The 19,955-nt window shown below is 41.4% G+C and overlaps 1 protein-coding gene across 1 annotated transcript in view; it reads right to left on the bottom strand.

Moving 5' to 3' along the window:
• Positions 1-982: 982 nt before the first annotated feature.
• The window catches only part of kcnb1 (potassium voltage-gated channel, Shab-related subfamily, member 1), a 31,234-nt gene continuing 12,261 nt past the window's right edge, over positions 983-19,955 (bottom strand). Inside the window, exon 2 of the mRNA XM_069677906.1 lies at positions 983-4,978. Within this exon, the coding sequence (XP_069534007.1) occupies positions 3,053-4,978 (1,926 nt within the window). The 3' untranslated portion in view covers positions 983-3,052. The remainder of the gene's footprint in view (positions 4,979-19,955) is intronic.

The raw sequence follows: 19,955 nt of genomic DNA, 5'->3' as shown, positions 1-19,955 counted from the left end.
TGCTGGTCTGTGACCCAAATTCTTGAGACTGATACTGTCTGAACAAAATTACATAAAATGGACCACAGTTGATGTGAGACTGTGTTACTTTAACCTCTTAATGCTTTAAGATTTATAAAAGTTTATTGAGGAAAGAATAAATTAATGAGTATAACCAAAGGAGTTGCAGTTTAAAGCAGGTTAAGGAGGAGACTAAAATAAGGCTTCAATAACAAGAAAGTAATTTATTCTAAATTCAGCCAAAGACCTTCTGGAAAATGTTAAAAAGCTGCAGTCATATGTCTTCCTATAGGGCGTTTGCTTTTGGGAACACCTCTTTGCAGATGATACCTAGGTTTACGTTTTAAAATGAGCGTAATCTTTTTCTTTTTGTGCAGTAAATGTGCAACAGCGGACAATGATAAGAAATTTCACTTGAATACAAAATAAAAAGGAATGCTGTTATACATAATGTATTAAGGGGCTGTGTTTAAATGAATCTGACACCAGCTTGAACCATCCATCCTTTCCTAATTGTGTGCTGAATAACGTTCATAAGATGCTCCTTCCATCCCTCTCTTCACAGCTGTAAACGCAGCTGCATTTCAAACATTAAATGTGTGCGAAAGTAATCATGTTTTCTCATCTGATTAGAGTTCCCTCGGTATTAGTCTGTGCTTCTGCTGCATGGTAAAATTAGAACAACAGATAGAATACGGAGAAAACAAAAGCAGGATTCCCCCGACATGCATACATTCATATCGGAAACTGTTCACTTTTTTCTCCATTAAGCGGCAGCCACACTGCTCTAATGCCCTGGATTTACAGCACACACATACAGGCGCACACATGGCTCCCTCTGCCTCTCACAGTCATTGCTATTCCTTTCACACCTCTGCTCCTCTCACTATGGAAGAGCAATATGAAATTGGTTCAACTCTGTGATTAAAACAGGAAATGAAATCAGGGTTTGTGATTTGACTCTCAACCACAACATGAACAAATGTGTTCCGATCACCTTCTTTTTGGGTGTCAGGAAGCTTTTACAGTTTTGTCCTTTTTTTTGTTTGAGTTGGCAGTGAGGTTTTTCTTCTCTCATCTCATTAATATTTAAGAAAGTTGCTGTTAAAAAGGCAGTACAAACATGGTGTACCTTCAGGTTAATAATACAATTAGAAGGGACTGTTGGAGGAGCAGTAAACATTAGGTTCAGTCTTTAGAAGATTTCATCTCACTGTAGAAAGATCTTCTGGATGCCGATCTTGTAATATGATTGAATTTCCTTTCCCTAAGTAGAGCCAATGTGCTATGTAAGTGTTTTCTCTGCTATGTGGCAATGTAAACAGATAATAGCGAATGCATCGTGGGAATTATAGTATTTATGGGATGCTACAGAGATTTGAGACAAAAACATAACAATGTACAAGGTCTTTACATCTTAACGTTGCTTTTACACAGTATTCATAAATATGCACAGTGAGGAGTGGCTCTGCTAACATGTGACTACTGTGCATACCTGTCACTTTATGGGTACATGCCAGTGTTTGTTCCTGTATATGTGCTGAACTTACGTTGCATGCAACCAGGCCTTCACGCCCAAATTAACAAACGGTTGCTTAGCTGCTGCCAGCCTTTGACAAAAAGCTGCTGTCTCCATGGAAACTAAGTGTATATATGTAGCCTGAAGATAGTCTCCCATACCTGCATGTATCTTAAGTGGGTGTGTGTGCTCATGCAGTGGCTCAATTTGGGCATTTACAACTGAATTGTGGTAAATTTAACCTAGATGTGTATATTCAGTGCTGTTAAAGTTCATTTTAACATATAAGGAACAAAGTAGAGATGGAAAACTCCCCTGCTTTCAGTACCAAATACATGCATATTCCTTTATCCGAGAGTGTGATCTCTTTGGCTGCTTTCATGTTGGTTAAATGAAGGCCAATGAATGTTGAACATCCACTACTAAAATCTAGAATGTATTTATTTATGTGATGATTTGCGGTAAACAAACAAAATTTGAGAACATTTCTAATTTTTTCGTGTCTCATGTTTTTGTATTCAGTCCAGCTCATTACATCTGGCTGTTATGTTTGCCAATATCAAAAATTCTTGGTCCACTACCACCCTTTAAAATTGATACTGAGGTGCAAAGACAATATTCACAGGTAAATTTGAAAGTATCATCCATTCTCACCATGACGTGATAACATAGGGGGATAGCAAAATACTGTTCAAGAAGTAGCGCTCATTGTAATGGATAATGGGCTGGAGCCTCTCTCAGCCTCTGTGCCAAGACATTAAACCTTTTACAGGATTACTCTTTACGTAAGATTATGACACAGCAGACTAGCAAATCACACATTTCTATAAGGATCTTTCTCTTATCTATATAAAAATAAATCAGGTGAGACAATCTCAAGAATGTGTTTACATGAATTAACATTTGATCAGCATTCGCACTAACTCATACTCATGCACACGCACACACACACACACACACACACGCACACACTTAAATGCTGACATGCACACTCCTACAAATGTAAATGACTAAGGCCAGTTTTGGGAATGGAGGGCACAAGTAAGTAGCTTATAGGCTTCTAGGTCCTCTCCTATGTCTCCAAGACTACAAAATGAACCGGGACTCTGTATTGGGATAGTGGGCAGCTGGGATTTATTCCCATTCATTCAGGTGGGTTACACCATTTATAACCACATCTCATTTTCTCTGAGGACTCTGCTTCCACCGGGATCTCTGAGCCGACCAGTTGGCTACCTGGGAGTGCTCTTTTGTTTTGGTGGTGTGGAGTACCGCTAGTAGGAATGAGTTGAAGGAGGGGCAGTGACATTCTCCAATTTAGTAGTCTTTTTCTCCCAGAGTATTCACCAGGCATGTTCCTCCTGAGCTTGGTGCCCAAAGGCATGCTCAGGTAATTTGTAATTTGAAATGTTTCGTAGAGACACTTTGTCTCTCAATCTGTCTTCGTCTGTGGCTAAAAGAGTGTTTTGAGTCTGTCTGGTATCTCCATCACTCTGGCCCCAGCTTCCTGTTTATTTCTGCCTCTCTTGTACCTCAGAGGCTTTTGTCCAAAGTATTTTGCCGCCCTCTGTCAACTTTTGGTCTCCGTGCCATCTCAGGTCCTACATGATTCTCATGAGCTACCCCACGAATCCCTTCAATGGGGAACAGGCAATTCTGGCCCAGCATTTTTTGGGCTGCTTCTAAATGGTTGATCCCTTTCTGGTAATTGGTGTTGATGCTTCGTTTGGGGCTTGAACCAGACAAAAGACGCTCCGAGGGACTTGTGTCAGAGACATCGCGGAGGTGTTCATCATCATCTGTATCTGCGTCTATATATTTACTGATAGAGGAGTCGTGGAAGGTGAACACAGTTGGGGCAAGGGAAGTGCTCTCAGGAGATTTTGGTGGGGTTCTGCTGCTGGCAGTGGTGTAGATGGAAACCTCAGGGCTTAGCAGAGAGTGGTCTGACATGACTGAGCTGTCTGAGAGCGGGGACACTCCTGACTCCCCGTCGCTGCGATAGCCAACTTTGGGGATAAGGCTTTTGGAGGAGTTGCCAGAGAAGAAGAATTTCCTCGCATTTTCTGAGTATGAGGGCTTTGCGACAGACACAGGATTCAGCATGGGCTCATGCTCCCCAGTGGTTTGATGGCCTTTTTTTGCACTGCCCTGCTGGGATAAACCGGTAGCCGGACTGTGGGAGAACCGATTGCTTTCCTGAGGACCAAGGTCCATTGCTGGACTATGGCTGAAGCGTGTATTCTCTTGGAAGTCTGTAGCACAACTGATGTAGCTGTCAATGCTGGACAAGCTTTTCATGTCCCCCACTCCTTCTCTGGTTCCTAGCACAGGTGGCCCATGATCTTGGATGGCCCCAAGCTCTATCTCATCCCTGTGTTTTCCAACCCTGGAGCCCCTCTCTTTAGCGTTGAGGTTTGGTTGGGATTGCGTCTTTGCCATCTGGTTGTACATCTCCTCTAGCTTTTGAACATTTAACCTCTGGGGACTGGTGGCCCGGGCCTTGTTAGGAGAGCCTAACTCCTGCCCGTTGAAGGAATGGTTTGAGCTTGTCTCTGATGCAGCCCTTTTGGGGGTCCATTTCCAACGGCTTGGAGAGAGATGGTTGTCGTGAGGCCGCTCACTCTTCTCCACCACCACATCCATCAGTTCTGCACTACGAGCAAATGCCTCTTTCAAGTTCATGGAGACGATGCTACCATTTCTCTTTGCCCTCTCGAGGGCTTCCCTTCGTTTAAGTGCTTTTTCCTGCCTCTTCTGCTCCTTGTAGAATTCTGAAAAGTTATTTACAATAATGGGAATAGGTAGGGCTATCACCAGTACTCCAGCTATGCAGCAAAGCCCCCCAACAATCTTTCCCAGTAGAGTTTTTGGGTAAATGTCTCCATAGCCTACTGTGGTCATAGTAATGGTAGCCCACCAGAAAGAAGCTGGAATGCTTTTAAACTTTGTGTCCTCCTCGTCTTTCTCAGCAAAGAAGACAAGACTGGAGAAGATCATGATGCCCATTGCCAGGAAAAGGATGAGCAGGCCCAGCTCATTGTAACTCCTTCTAAGAGTGAAGCCCAAAGACTGAAGACCTGTGGAGTGACGTGCCAGCTTCAGAATTCGCAGGATACGCATGATTCGAAAAATCTGAACCACCCGGCGGACGTTTTGAAATTGCAGTACGCTCTTGTTGGATTCTGTCAAGAAGATGGTCACATAGTAGGGCAGGATGGCCAACAGGTCAATGACATTCAGAGGACCCTTAAAGAACTTCCACTTGTTAGGGGAGGAGAGAAAGCGAAGCAGGTACTCCATGGTAAACCAGGCAATACATACAGCTTCCACATGGGCCAGTTGTGGGTTGTCTGTGGATTGGCCAAAGTCATCTGTTTCCTGCAGCTCTGGAAGGGTGTTCAGAGACAAGGCAATGGTGGATAGCACGATGAAGAGGATGGAGATGATGGCCAGGATCTGAAAGACAAAGTTAAAAGTAATATAAGTAAAGATAGCAGGATCAGAGACTTACATATATAATTTAAAATCAGATATCAGTTATGCAGACATTTGTTATTGTAATTACACAATTACAACCTACACTCAATGGTTTTGATTACAGTATAAAAGTGCTGACTAAGTGAATTGCAATAACCTTAAAGTCTAATCAAACCTTTAATAAATGCCTGACTAAGTGTGTGATTGTGGAGAGCTAATGGATTGGATTGACTTGGACCACTTATTTATTCATGATTCACTTATCAGGCTTATCCACATGAGTGAGTTTGCTTGAGTGGATGATAATGTTTCGGTAACCAATAAAGGAAAGCAAAAGCATCACAGGATACAGTGCGTTACTTAATGAAAAATTATCCAATGTGTTAAATCAGTCAGATATTGGATAAAGAAAGAAAAACACTTTGTTGGAGGTGGATGAAGGTTTTTAAAAATCAAAGTTTAGGAAATTTCCCAAATTGGTGTCGCCATGTTTGACTCCGTGAGGCTGTGCAGTTTATAATGATAGTTTATAATGTAAGTATGCTAATATTAGTATCAAGAGGGGACATTAACATGGCAATCCTTCAAATGGTTTGTGGTTTAACTGAAAACTACCAATGTGCAGGTTGCACTGGAGCAATCAGGGTGATCATCAAAGCCATTAGCTGTTCAGATATTTCAGTCAAGACCAAAGTGCTGGGTCGACCAACATTACCATACATAGAGCCATGCTACTAGCACAACTACAGATGACTTTTTAGATACAGAATTAGCAAACTAATTCATAGGAAAAACCCATAAACAAACCAAGTAGGTCAAATAGAAGCTAGATGGTAAATGGAAAAAAAGCTTAGGAAAAAAGTGCCCTTTTCTCTGCTCTGAAATTTACATGAAGATGAATCATCAGTCAAGCCCAGTATTTTCTCAAAGTTCTGAACCTTCTCAGTGTCCCATAAAAAAAGTGCATGAGTATTTGGTAGATAAAATAGCAAGCTGGGAAGCTTTCATGTGCTATCCCACACAGGTTTCACCCTCTCCATATCTAGAGGGAAAGGCCTATTGTTGATTATTTTACATTACTTACTCCAATGTTAAGACCATAAAATGTGTGCAGCATTTGAGTCCAAGACAAATTCCCCGACAGGGACAATAATAATAGTTCACTGCCTGTAACTTGTACTCCCCACCAAGACATAAAAATGAAAATACAATTGTCACATTGCAGCAGAATGTCCCCACCAAATCCATTGCAATATACAGTATAATGCCAGATTTCAATTACACAGTACAGACTACTGGGAAAAAAAGATAACACACAGTCACTAGCCCAATGCCCTGCTCACACTACACCAATTATGCTAACAAGCAAGGACACAGTGGTAAACTACACCTTATTTTGCACCATATGGCAGCTCCGAGCTTCTCAGCTAGCGTTCATATTGTGAAAGAAATCGCCGAGCTTGCTTTGGAACATGTACGTAGCTCGTAGCCTAAGCTCCTGTGTTTGAATATGCTATCAAGCCCATTTTCAGCTCAGATAAACGATACTTGTTAGAGTAATCAGGTGTAACTTGTGATTTATGTGATTTATATCAGCCATCAAGATTTCCTTTCTTCAGCTGCAAGTGGAGGCTGCTTATAAAATATGCAATTTGATACAGTTTTTGTTTATTTCATTGCTCTTAAAATATCCATGTGAAACATTTGCTACCCCTGTGTGCATCCAACTGATAATAGTTGTATTAGTAAATTCCAAGAGCAGCTTTACTCAAACATGGGGATGATGGTCACACATTAAGCAGCTTTGTCTTGATCTTAGGTATGATACTCTTGTCTGATCCGTGTGAGGTGGCAGCAAAATCCAGCTGTTCATATTGTCTATATTTTTTATAATTATTTTGATTCCCTTACATAGGTATTACTGAATGCACCTGTGTGAGAGGCTTCAAAACTGACCGGAGCAGTGAACTCAGCTAGGCTAATGTCACATCTATTACTCCAGCAGACCAAAGACAGGATTACTTCCTGAACTATAGTCTGCAATTGTTATATTTACCAAGTTTAGCTGCAAGAAATCCTGACACTGGACCAAATGAGTAGGAGGTTGTAGCTGGAGCACAGAGCTTGTTTTGGCAGTATCCCACATGGATGGGGTTAAGATGTTATATGATGTAATAGATCGCAGAAAAGTGTAAATAATATTTCTCTTCAAATTTGTGCATTTTAGACCACATATTCATAAGACGCCTGTGTTACATTTACATTGCAAACATTTTGCCCCTCTACTCCAGCTAAGCTTTATCAAACCCTCATCCATGAACTGGCTCTACTGGTTAAACACATAGTCCCATGTGTAAACAAACAGACCAAAGGCCAGTGCAGAGCAAATGATCCTGGGTTTCCCCACATCATTTGCTAGTTCAGAGGAAATTAATGCCCAGCTGCAGCAGAAATAGGGCATTAGTAGTGGTTGTTAGGTGGTGATAGACAGCGCAGGCCTTGACAACGGCCTAATAACTCGGAGTCCACTCCCAAGAGTAAAGGTGATGGCTAAAGAGGCAACCTTATCTACGACCAATCAGAGCAGGAGGACACTGTTGCCATAGCGTCAAGGCAGATGGGAATAATGACCCTATCTGTTTATTTTCTTCCCTCTGTGCTCCCCTCCTCCTGCCCTGGAAAAAATCTATTTGAATCAAACACTTCAAGAGCAGAGAGGTGCTGGGACCAGAGTGAAGGTGGAGCTGACGAGTGCAGCACAAAACTGGAAGGATGGATGGGGGCCATGTAAGGAATAGAAAATCACTGATATAAACTAAATAACTAGTAAATAGGCTGCATTGCTTGTGTTAAGCTCTAAAATTAACCTCATAAAGTTCCCTCAGTGAGAGACAGACACAACAGAATTCATTATATTTACAGCGCGGCCATTTTCCTTTGACATCACCCTCAGCAGCTTAAATGTACCGTTGTATTCCAGTCTTATAAATGCTTTTTTTCTGACAATCGTTATCATTTATCTGGGGCGGCTGTGGCTCAGTGGTAGAGTCGGTCGTCTTTCAATCGGAAGGTCGGAGGTTCGATCCCCAGCTCCCTCAGGCTACATGTCGAAGTGTCCTTGGGCAAGACACTGAACCCCAAATTGCTCCCGGTGGCATAGCCAACGGGCATGAATGTGTTATCTGATTGACAGTTGGGCACTTTACGTAGCAGCCTCTGCAATCAGTGTGTGAATGTGTGTGTGAATGGGTGAATGTGATATGTAGTGTAAAAGCAGCTTTGAGTGGTCGCAAAGACTAGAAAAGCACTATATAAGTACAGTCCATTTCCCATTTACTACTTCCTGGTTAATGAGAATATGAAAAAAACAACTTATAGTGATAATATGGAGGCACATCAAGCCTTATCTGAAAGTAAAACAACAGATTTGATAACGCCTTAGCTATCGTTAGACAACAGCTAACATTAGCATTTAACTGCTTCCTAGCTTAAATTACGTTGGCTAAGTACATTCCAAGCTAACATTTCTTTATCTAGGAATTTATGCGTTTACTATTTTATCATGTACCAAACCGTAATATAAGATTTCAGTCACTTACTAGCTTATGGTAATATAAGCTAGTTTGTCGTTAAATGCTAACATTAGCCGCTGCCTGATAGTAGCTATTAGGTTATCAAATATTTTTTACTTGAGATATGGCCAGATTTCGCTTTTGTATTTACCTGCCTTTTCAGGCAGGTAATAGAAATCAAGTAGTTTTCAATAGAAAAGCAGAGAAGTGATAATGATTTGTCTATGTGACAACAGTATTTAAGCTTGCCACTCTTAGCGTGACATCAAAGGACAAATGGACGCTTTGTAGTCAATTGAAATGACTCAGAAAAAGATGGAGACATGCTCCTTACAAATACAAAAAACTTAAGCTGTAACTATAGAAGAGAAGGACAGAAAAGGGACAGAGGTAATAGGATTGTAAAGCTATAAAAAGGTCGCTAATGAAGGCACTTTGCTGCTGCTGTGTAACAGTTATGAGGTCAAGTTCCACAAGGAAACCCTGCACATTTCCCCAATGGCCTACAGTATGTCCCTGTTGCCCCTGTCTCTACACTCTGGGAACTCTCTCATCCTGCCTTGTCTCTTTCTTTTTCTAGCCTGGGTTGTTTAATGTCACGGGTGATAATTTCATCAAATTATTGCTCTGTAAATCTAAGACAAACCTTTGAGTGCACATAAAGGAGGCTGAAAATAAACACATCTAAGAAAAGGTTGAATGGAGCCCCAGACATGATTGTAATGGCATCAACAAAATAAATTACAGACTATTTATAGACTCTCAGTGGACATGAAGGCACACATAATAAAAAAGATGTTAATAGCTACCACACCCTAAAGGATGTCCTTTGTGTAATGTAACTTAGCTATGATGAATAGGGTATTATTACAACTAGATTACATGGAACGAAAATGAGAGTGACTCCCAACTAATGCTTCTCGGTGGCCTACTAAAGGGAATAGAAGATGAAGGGAGGGATATTTATATCTGGAGGAGAGGAAAAGACAACATGTGAGCAAGAGAGAGAGAGCAGATTGACAGGAAATCCCACTGTGTCTCTAAACAAAGCCAGACCACACTGGTTTGTGTCTTTCATGGCACACCGTCATGTGACACAATAGTCCGCACAGACCCTCATCTTCGACAGGACAAGGTGACACCAGCCTCATTAGGCTGTTTCAATAGATATCTGGGACACTGCTGGTGTGAATGACGCCCTCATAAAGCGCTTCAACACACACATGTGTTTTTGCATTAATAGGAGAGGGAATAAGACTTCAGACATGACAGTCACTGCACAGAGACTATTAGCTCACAGACTGCACATACATCTTCTGCTCTCCAGATTAACGTACACTGGGGTTTAAAAGGAAGAAAACTCTTCATTCTGGGAATTTGACTGAGGTTGTTCCTGCTGTTTCTTCTTCTTGTCTCCTTTCAGTTACGATGGCCTGGTTTTATATTGGCTGTGCCCCAGCAGCTGAGATTAATTGTCCATAAGCTACGTTGGTGTTTTCAGGGTCGGGTCCATTCATCTGTGTGCCCACCACTCGTCCAACAAGGTCAGCACCTTGAACTTTGCACTTTTTTTATACAGAATTGAGCAGGGTTATAAATCAGATGTTAGCCATTAAATCACATGAACAGATATTTTGTAGATTTTATTTATTTATTGAATCCTGTCGAGGAAATTTGATGCAGTATTTATAGATCTTTTGGCCTTTTAGGGGCAGCAAAGAGACCAGTTACAGCGACACTGAGAACTTTTCACAATATGAATAAATCATTGTTGAATTGTTAGCCGAACATTGCCTACTAGCATTTGCTCCCCTTGGTGCCCCCATGTCTGAAAAATCGCATTGAAAGAAACTTGGATGATTGGATTGAAATGAAAGTTTGAAAATTAGTTGGCCTCCGCACACTCCTACGTGTGAGACAACGTGCCCTCATGGTATCCCTAGCTAAAAATCCCAACGTTGTTGTTTCGCGTCATGACTTTCTGCACAGTGGTGCCCACATGGCATACAACGGGGGCCCCTTTTTTTTGCCCCTGCCCATCGAACAGCCTGAGCACGCCACTGTGTTCACCAGCTAGCTAACTAAACAATAAAGTTGTGGGTCATAAAATCAAAGCAATTAGTTTAAAGATGTTTAATTTGCACTTTAACTTGGTTAATATGCACGACAAGCAACCCCATTTGATGGTGTAAAAAATATTTATGAGTGCTACTTTAAATAGAGAATATGTAACAAAGACAGACACACAGAGCAGCCACTATGGCCATAAGTAATCATTATGGGATGAACAGTTTTGGCAGTATAAAAGAGTCTTGAAGTTCCACACTAATATCTAAGTGTGCTTTAGCTTATGTCCGCCACCATTGTTTACCATTGAGTAGGTTGGAAGTCAGTAGCAACAAAACCTCTTCAGGGTTGTCTAGTCACATTGGTCTGCAGTTGTACTTTATTTAGTTGTTTATTCGTTTCAGTCGCCTCTGGTTAGGAACAGCTCAAGTGAGAGTTCTCACACTGAATTAAGTTTGGTGGCATCCCAAGTGACAGTGGAGGAACTCCCAGACTCCCAGTGCTCCAGCTGGCACCTTTCTCATTAGCAGCAACAGGAGCAGCAGACACGGCGCTGTGCTGCAGCAGTGGAATCTCCTGTTCCTGTGAGTCCCAACACCGCTACCTGTTAGCTCACACAGGGAAACACATCACACCTATCTAACAAGAACAGGTAATACTCTTACACTTACACTCAACATTGAACAGAAAAGGTTTTAGAGGTTTTCATGTTCGGATGAGTAAATCCAGGTTTTTCTTGATCACTACGATCCCCTGACTTTCTTTCCCATCATCCCTTGAGCCACATCCGAGGCCGCAGGGAGACCATGCAACACTCTCCCAGCCTCGACTGCCAGCCACTGTCACCATGACAACCCCCTTGAAGCTCGACAGGAGGTGGCTACGTGGACCTGCTCGTGAAAAGCGAGTCTGACATAGTCTCCTTCCCTCCCTCCTCCCTGCTTCCTTCTAGCCCTGATTTGTACCTTGTTCAAAGCTCACCCAGCTTTGAACCATCTGTACGGCTACAGTCTCTATCCTTAGACTTTTCTCTTGTATAAGATTCCTGTTTGCTGTGCTGCCTTCTTTACATGCTTAATATGTCTAATTTTATCACTATGCTCGATAAAGGGAGGCAGCAATCAATCATTAAGCTCCATGTAGTCTTTAAAAACGCAAGACCCATTCTGAAGTGTGGATACTTCTCCTTTCATATCACGCGATTAATGATCGATAGAATGAGATTTAAATAGCGTTAAATAATGTTGAATCATTCACACCCCTGATTCTGGATGTAGAAGGACTCTGCCTCTCCGCCTGTGCAACGAGATGGGGTTTCCATGGAGACGGGAGGAGACTGTGTCTTCCACATTTCCCCCAGCATGATAGCTTGAAACACACACACACATTCGCAGCGGCTCAGCTGTATTCTCCCCACCCTACATCATTCTCCTTGTAACTTTGAGCAGCAGAGGCTCATTTGTCTTAACCTCCCACATCTCGCCAAGATGAAGAAGTTGTATCTTGCGGCTTCTCGGGGGTAGGGGGGGTGGCGGATGTAAGGTCAGCTTGCTACACAAATCCACCGGTCGGTAGATTCAAACCAGCGACCTACGATTACGACCTCACTTCTCGAACATTAAGGCGACTGCATGTGTCTTATCGACGGGCAGCTAGTCCTGCAGAAGGCTTGGTTTAAATGATAGTGTCATGCATAAATAATCTGCACATATGTTGCAAAAGACAGTCACATTAGCGTTGTGAATTTGTGTGTTTCAGACAACTAAATTAAATAAAAGATACATTACGGATCCTGTGACTTGATGGTTTTTACATTTTCATTAGACTGGATGTAAAAAAGTATTCAAATGAGCCTCACCGTTCAAAATAATCTGCAAGCCTCTTTATGCTACTATTTGCTCCATTACTTCCTTATTCATCCCCGAGAACACTGTGTACTTTAAGGTCAGAAAAAAGTCAGAAAAAAGCCATTTTGGGGGCAAACTTTTCCCAAACTCATGCAGAGCTTTCATGCCCAAAGTGCACCACAACCCCATTCACTAAACTTCTAATGCAAGGAGGAGGAAATCTATGCCCGGACCATCCATCTCCTGAATGAATCCCACCTCATCTCCTCTCCCTCTCAATTATTCATGCATTTCAGATGAAGAAGAGAATCCAGACTCAGCATCTATATTTAAACTCCGGCTGGTCCGCGGTGGCTGTATAAATAGAAACAGTATAGGGCCTGGTCTGGCACACCAAAGGAGGCTGTTATCATCAGGAGTTTTAACCTGGAGTACGCAGCATTTAGGAGGTAGGAAGGAGGTGAAAGACAGATTAGTCATGTTGTGTAGAGGCATTTCTACATTGAGGGAATATAATAGAGCAGTGAGAGGTGAGAGTTCCTGTTGTCCATTAAATGTCTAAAATAAATCTTTTTCGTCTCCCCGGTGCACAAAAATAACATTGAGAAAAAACGTATATATCACACAGACAGGCTATATATAGAAAGAACGGTAAGTCTGTCACATTGTTCAGGGACGCTTCCATGTTGTCTAATAATGAATGTATGATGCAGTTCACACAGTCTTGCAGTCAGTGTTGGTTTATTTATTACAGCGTCACGTTACACTCTGCAGACATCAGCACGGGAGGGAAATGTTAACACGAGAGAAGCATTGATTTGGAAACGCAAAAGACAAATGAAGGCAGAGGAAGACTACACACACACAGAACCAATCAACAGTGATGCCATGGTGATGGCGACAGTGAACTTTTTTAACGTTTTAGTGATGTCAAAGCAAGGAATGGCGAGAGCATAAAAACGGGGAAACAAAGACTTCAGCGACCTTGACTGAAAGATGTGAAAGCAACATATTCTAGTCCCAGAGAGCGAGCAACACAAAGCAAGATTACTATTAATCCTGCACGCACACATGCTTACTGCAGACTCTACTTACTAACAGCGTAACACTACACAGTGAGTCCGTATTTCACGCTTTGTGGGAGCTCAGATCAGTGGCCATTCAGTGTCAGTGCTGTTAATCCCTTTGAGAGTTACACTCAGATTAACATGTTTAAGTTTGGCTAATTGGATAGCTATGTGCATATGATTTTTGCATCCCTCTTTTATATTGTTCCAGCATTAATTCAATAGACACCCTGACATGCTGCTACTACACATCATCGTGACAACATTCAACATGGACGAGTCGAGCACAATATACATTAACAGTGTGTAATGTGATTAGTGCAGCATGTAGAGGAGGCTCTGTGTGTTTCTAATGTAAATTAATGTGCAAGAAGATAAAGAACCAATCACTAAGCCCCGCCCCTTAGTTACTGTTGCTATGCCTGTCAAGCTTTCCATTCGTACTCACACAACACAGCTTACAATGATGAGAGGATGCACTCAATGACAGAATGACTACTTGTCATTCATAGTACTTCTATAATTCTCGCCAGGATTCAAAGATATTGCAGGTCGAATTAATTGCGGCTGGCAGATTTGATCAGCTAATAACTAGCCAACTAAGCTAATGTTAGCTCTGTTAGTTAGTTGTAAATGCTTTTTCCTGCAGACTCCTTACAGACAAGGAAGATGTTGTAAAATAGGCCACTGTTTTAGTAGTCGGTGACCTGACATTTCGGTTTGTCAACATTTGTCCTGGTTTCATGCTGGGTGCCAACACATATCCGTTAAACACTAAAATGTCCCAGTTTTCAACATTCACAACTTAAGTGTCCTGGTTTTCACCACAACTAAAATAACAATCATCATATTAAAACTTATCAGAGTATACTTAGAAGTTTAGCGTGTTGTATCTTACTCATTATAACCTATTCCACTAAAAAAACGTAAACAACGAACCACATCTGGTTGCAAAACTGATTTGTCTTTATGCTAACAGCTAACACGGCTAACGATTAGCTGTCATGCCAAAGAGAAATTCAGTCTTTTCTGAAGAGCTCCAAGAAGCGTCTTCCTTCCTTTGTTAACTACCCAACAACGTGTCAAACTGTTTACCTCCGTCAGATGCCATTTCCTATAGTGAGGTTAAAATATGGCCTTCATGGCATCCATGTTGTACTTAGCTAAGTGGGCTAAGCACTAATATAATTGTCCCCAAACCTGATGAGAATGCCTGTGCTGGGTGCATGTGCATAAATTTGAGTTACACTTTGGGGTTTTTAAAATACAGTCACCCTGTTCTTCCAGTTTATAGCCCGCTAATCCTAGTGCTTTTAACTATGATAAGGAAAGAATGTCTGATCACATAGTTATTTTGCTTTAACTCAATTTAGCTGCCTAGCTTACATACTTGGACAAACAAGACAGAGATTATATTATTCACTTTTATAATCTTGAGAAAAAAGCTTTGAAGAAATGAGACTTACTCACTGATAAAGTCTCAGATAGCAAAGTTGGCTGTGGTTGCCGGAGTTCCACAAAATCCGGTTAAAGCAGAACAAAGCCGCTAATGCTAACCTGACTCTGATGTGGTTGCAGACCAGCATCCACTCACTGTGAAAAATTTAAAACATAAAGATTTTTTCTTGCATTGTATTCTTTAACCGCACAAAATAATGTTGCTTTTAGAAGTAATGCTAAGCTAGTATGCTGGAAATGCTAATTGTTGTAGCTTAGGTAAGAACAGATAAACACATTGATTAATAACATAGCATTCCTTACATACTTTCCCCTATCCCCATGCACACTGCTTCAGCAGGTGGACTCGATCAAAGCTTGACAGACCTGTTGTGACTAGCTAAGGTTGCAAAGCAATGATCTGTCAATCAAATTTAGGGGGAGGGGTTAGCAAGCAGTCAATTTGAATGAAGAAGAAGCATAAGTAATACCTGATGACAATATGAAAATAAATACAGTAAGTGTCATATTATGTGTGTGCAAGTGTCGTATGTCAGACAGTGTGTGCCTGTATTTTGTCCGTGTGTGTTTAAACCGGAGTGAAAGTGCTCATCAAGGTGAAAGGCTCCTCGCTCCAGTAGTCAAGAGCTCTCTCCCTGCTCTCACAATCGCCCATTGGCTTGATGAAGATGTCTCCTTCACCTTAGTGGATTCTATTTCTGCCTCGGGCCTTCGCTCTTTCCTCAAAGTCATTTGTTCACCTTTACAACCCAACCTTCGCAGTGGAGTGAAATCCTCCAACGGGGGAAACGCTGCAACAGCTACGACCAGAGGAGAAGCTTCCGGACCCGAGGGTACCGATTTATAGATCCTGTTGTTCTGCGTGCACATACAGATGTCGGGGAACTGATATGGTGCGACAATCTGTTGTGTTATGTGTCTAAGAAATATGAAAGGAGGATGTGAACAAAGAAATGCCTGTTATATCTTATAAGTTCCTGAGCGCAGATGTAAAATGTCTTGATATACACTTCATGCTTCCACTTGTTGGCAGCAAAGAAAATAACACAATATACTGCATACATAGTCCAGACAGGCCCTTTGAGTTGTGCAGATAAACTCTCCTTAATGGAACATACAGTATATCCATTTCACCCATTGCTAGGCCTTCTACTGTATATTATATCTGACAATGCCCTCTCCACCTTATGCTCCTGCTGCACCCTCATTTGCAACATCTGCTGTAACAATGATGCAAACACTTCACTCCTGCAGCTGCTGCAGTTCGAACATCTCATAAACCCCATCTCCACCTGTCTGTCTGACTTTTTAAAGGTACTCTAGAGGAGAGTTTATTAGAGACACTCCCCAACATCTGCTGCTGAGCTGCCTTGTTTTAGACCTGTGGAAGTGTTGGTCTGAGCCTGGAAATTCTGGATACGTACTCTGAATGAATTCCACTTGGTTTAATTGACCGAACTGGTTATTTTCCACAACATTGGACGGTGTGCAACGGAGAAAGTGAGGAATGACGTGACCAAATCTACTGTCAGATTTATACGGATCCATAACAGTTTGCATCTTTACAAACTGAGCCACCATTATGTGCCTGGATGTCCCTTTTCGTTCACTGAACAGGTGATTTTCTCAGTATTCATTGTAGTGATTTACACTCTCAGATATGGCAGATATTAGTTATAGACTGTACCTTACAATTCTAAAATTAAAGCCAAATAATTGTACGCATAGGCTCTTCTTTCGACGAATTAGGACCACTGTTTTGGCGTAGATCCCAGCAAATAACAGGATTGTCAAGCAAAACAGCAAGCAACCTCTCAGGTACAATCGGCTGTTGCTTGTACCCTGTAGCGTTATTGACTTCAGTCCTTGATCCAGAGAAAAAAACCATTACAGCCGTGCTAACTCTGCAGATGTTTACATAAATACAACTCACTTAATTGTGCACATGTTCCCTGGGTTCCTTTATGATTCCAAAAAGGATAAAAAATAAAAAAGGTGCACAGACTCTTCTCGCTCTTCATTGTTGCTCAAACAACGTCAGCATTTTACAGTTTACTGCGTCACACACAACTCCGTATTATTCATGAGCGGCTGTGACAGCGATGATGAGAACTCTCCTCGAGGGTTAGAACTGATGCAGGGACACTGACACAGTTTCAATTTTAATCACTCACTCAGAGTGACTTACTGAGTTTACTTTCATGCCGATGAGTGAGCCTGCGATTCACCAGCCAGTGCAACCTTTCTGTCACTCAGACTGTAGGACTAAAATCGAAGTTGATTATTAACTAGTACACCTCTGAGGTCACCATTTGTCATACAACAGCAAACATTAAAGCCATAATTTATTTGGCTTTATGTTGAGGAGACACTGCTGTTTTTTCTTCTGATACATGCGCAGAAAAATGAGCTAAGTAAATAAAGCGTTATATAAACCTGCATGTCCATGTTCACGTTGCTTTAGCAGTCAGCCTAAATATTTTACGATTATTTTAACTATACACGCAGTTACTCTGCAGCAAAACACGTGTCTCATCATGACGAGACTCAATGTGGAACATTTTTGTCTTTGATGCTCAACTTTTGTTTTCTGCTCTCATCACTGGAACAAAATACAAACCACACGCCTTTGTTCTTCTGGCCCCTGGGATTGTGGGTAATTGTCCTGCGCATCTCTTTAGAACTAAATCTGGTCTGAAGGCAACCACACACTCAAACGGCTGAAAGTCTCCATGAAAGTGATTATCACAGACTTTTCCCCAAGTTTTCAGCTTAACCAGGTTCAACTTACTCTTTAAGAGTTGTCCAATTTAGTCAAGAGATAGTCATGTTAATGAAGCGGACAACACATTTAATGTGCATCGATGATAAGAATTCCAATATTGTCAATTTTCCAGGATGTTAAATTTAAATTAAACTAACCTAAATTTAAACCTAAAGCTAATTTCAATACTGCAATTGGGCTTACGTAAAGACTAAGGGCCTGTGTCCACTTACGTTTTTTTTTGTGCTGGCAGCCCCTATTTTCTGTGCAAAACCAATGCAGTTCAGCGCTCAGCATCCTAAGCGTCATCTGTTTTTTGTTGCTGTGCGATCAGTTGAAAATAGTTAAACTTGATGAAGAACGTCGCACACGTCAATGTCACGTCTCCCTCACTGACCAATCAAAACCAGAAGGGGCGGGACTTCAGATATCAACTTTGTCTACAACAGTGGCTGAGGAGAAGCTAATCCCTTAGTTTTTTCTTCTCTAGAGCTGCTGCTAACGCCAGGACACGATTCCTTTACATCGTTTTTATGATTTCTTGAATCAAAGCAAATATTAAACATACAGAGCGATTTAAAACACATTTAACGATCACTACTGAGGGAAGCGGAAGTGCTGCCAGACAACGTTCGTAACCTAGCAACAGTAAGCGCCGGCGAGAAGTGCTCCAAAATTGAGGTCGGGGGCGCTACCAGTGCAGAAAAAGTGGACATTGGCCCTAATATTTTACAGACTCTTAAATCTTTTGTTACAAAGTTGAAATGTACTCTTAACATCCTTTTTACAATGATAACAGGTAAAAATCAAATGTAATGTAAAGCCATTGAAATATACCGTACACTAAAGGGATTACACATTAAAAATCCTCTGTATCATAAAAAGCTAAATATCTCTGTGTGATTCGAAGATCCAAATAGCACAACCCAAACTTATTTTGAAAGGAGAACTTGAACTGAACTTGGAAAAGTGGAAATATTGAAGAAGTTGCTGCTGTCATGTGAGTCTTCGCCCCACACACACAGTCCTATGATGCACATTGATTCCCAGAAGAAACTTGAGCATTACTACAACGTCACACTGTTCGCTGAAGGCCACAGAAAAATGATTATTCAATTGACAGCATGAGCTACACTCTATTTCCCCCCATTAGTCATAAGCATACTGCTCCATGTCTAACAGTTATTCTCTGACCAGATCATTTGTTCAGTCCCCAGTTCTCCAGATCTGTTCATCTATCTCTGGTTTTTTGTTGCTCTGGTACAGTCTTTGCTCCTCAGGCTTCCAAACATAGAGACAGTGTTACAGAATCGCTTCCTGTCGGTGGTCACGTAACAACAGCTCCACTCCATATTGTATGAACACTGAGGCGGTCTAGTTGTGCAGTGGTTTAAACACTTTAACTTTCTTTTAATCCAGTACATCCAGCCATGTATGTGTATGTAACGAGGGGTTAAAGGTAATTTAAAAGATATTATATAAAGTTTTATTCAGACTCTTAACTTGAAGAGACATGTCTTCACACTTTGTATGAACTTAAGGATTGTTTCTCTGATGATCACGGTTATGTAATTCACAGTTTTTTTTTCACCAGTAAAAACAGCCAAATCACTAAATTAAATCTATCCTGCAGCAGCGAAACATACCCACAATGCCCCTGTGCCCGCCTAAAAAACCTGAGATGACACTACACATCCTGAACTATCCACTACAAAATGCATGACAAGACTTGTAAAATGCTCACAAACACAACCCGAGCACTACAGAATCAGACCTCGTCACATTAACAGTGAATGAGCGTTAAAATATGCAGCACTGTGTTCAAAAAGCTACTAAATCGCCTCTCCAAAACTTCTAGTCCAACATTAAACAATTAGTCACATTAAATGCCAGAGCAATGAACAGTTTAGATCTGAATATCATCATTTTGATCAACTGAAAGTGGTCTTTCTATCCTGACCTCCACTCTTGTGTTTGATCACGTAATCACGTCTGTTCCAGAGTTTTGGCTTGAACACTTAGTCCCCTCCTCCTCAGGAGAAGAATAATTCATTGAGGAGACCTCCAAGACTTTCTCCCCACAGCTATCGTCAGCCCAAAATATAGTGCTAAAAAGAACCCCCACCTCAGGCCAGAAGCCTAAGCAACTACCTAATGAGTGTCTCCTGACCTGAAGCCAAC

This window comes from Semicossyphus pulcher, unplaced genomic scaffold (assembly GCF_022749685.1).
Source record: "Semicossyphus pulcher isolate SPU_LCO1_2020_fin unplaced genomic scaffold, fSemPul1.0.p SCAF_3, whole genome shotgun sequence".
NCBI lineage: Eukaryota > Metazoa > Chordata > Actinopteri > Labriformes > Labridae > Semicossyphus > Semicossyphus pulcher.
Note: the sequence above shows the minus strand (reverse complement) of the source record. Positions and strands in the feature narration are given on the sequence as shown.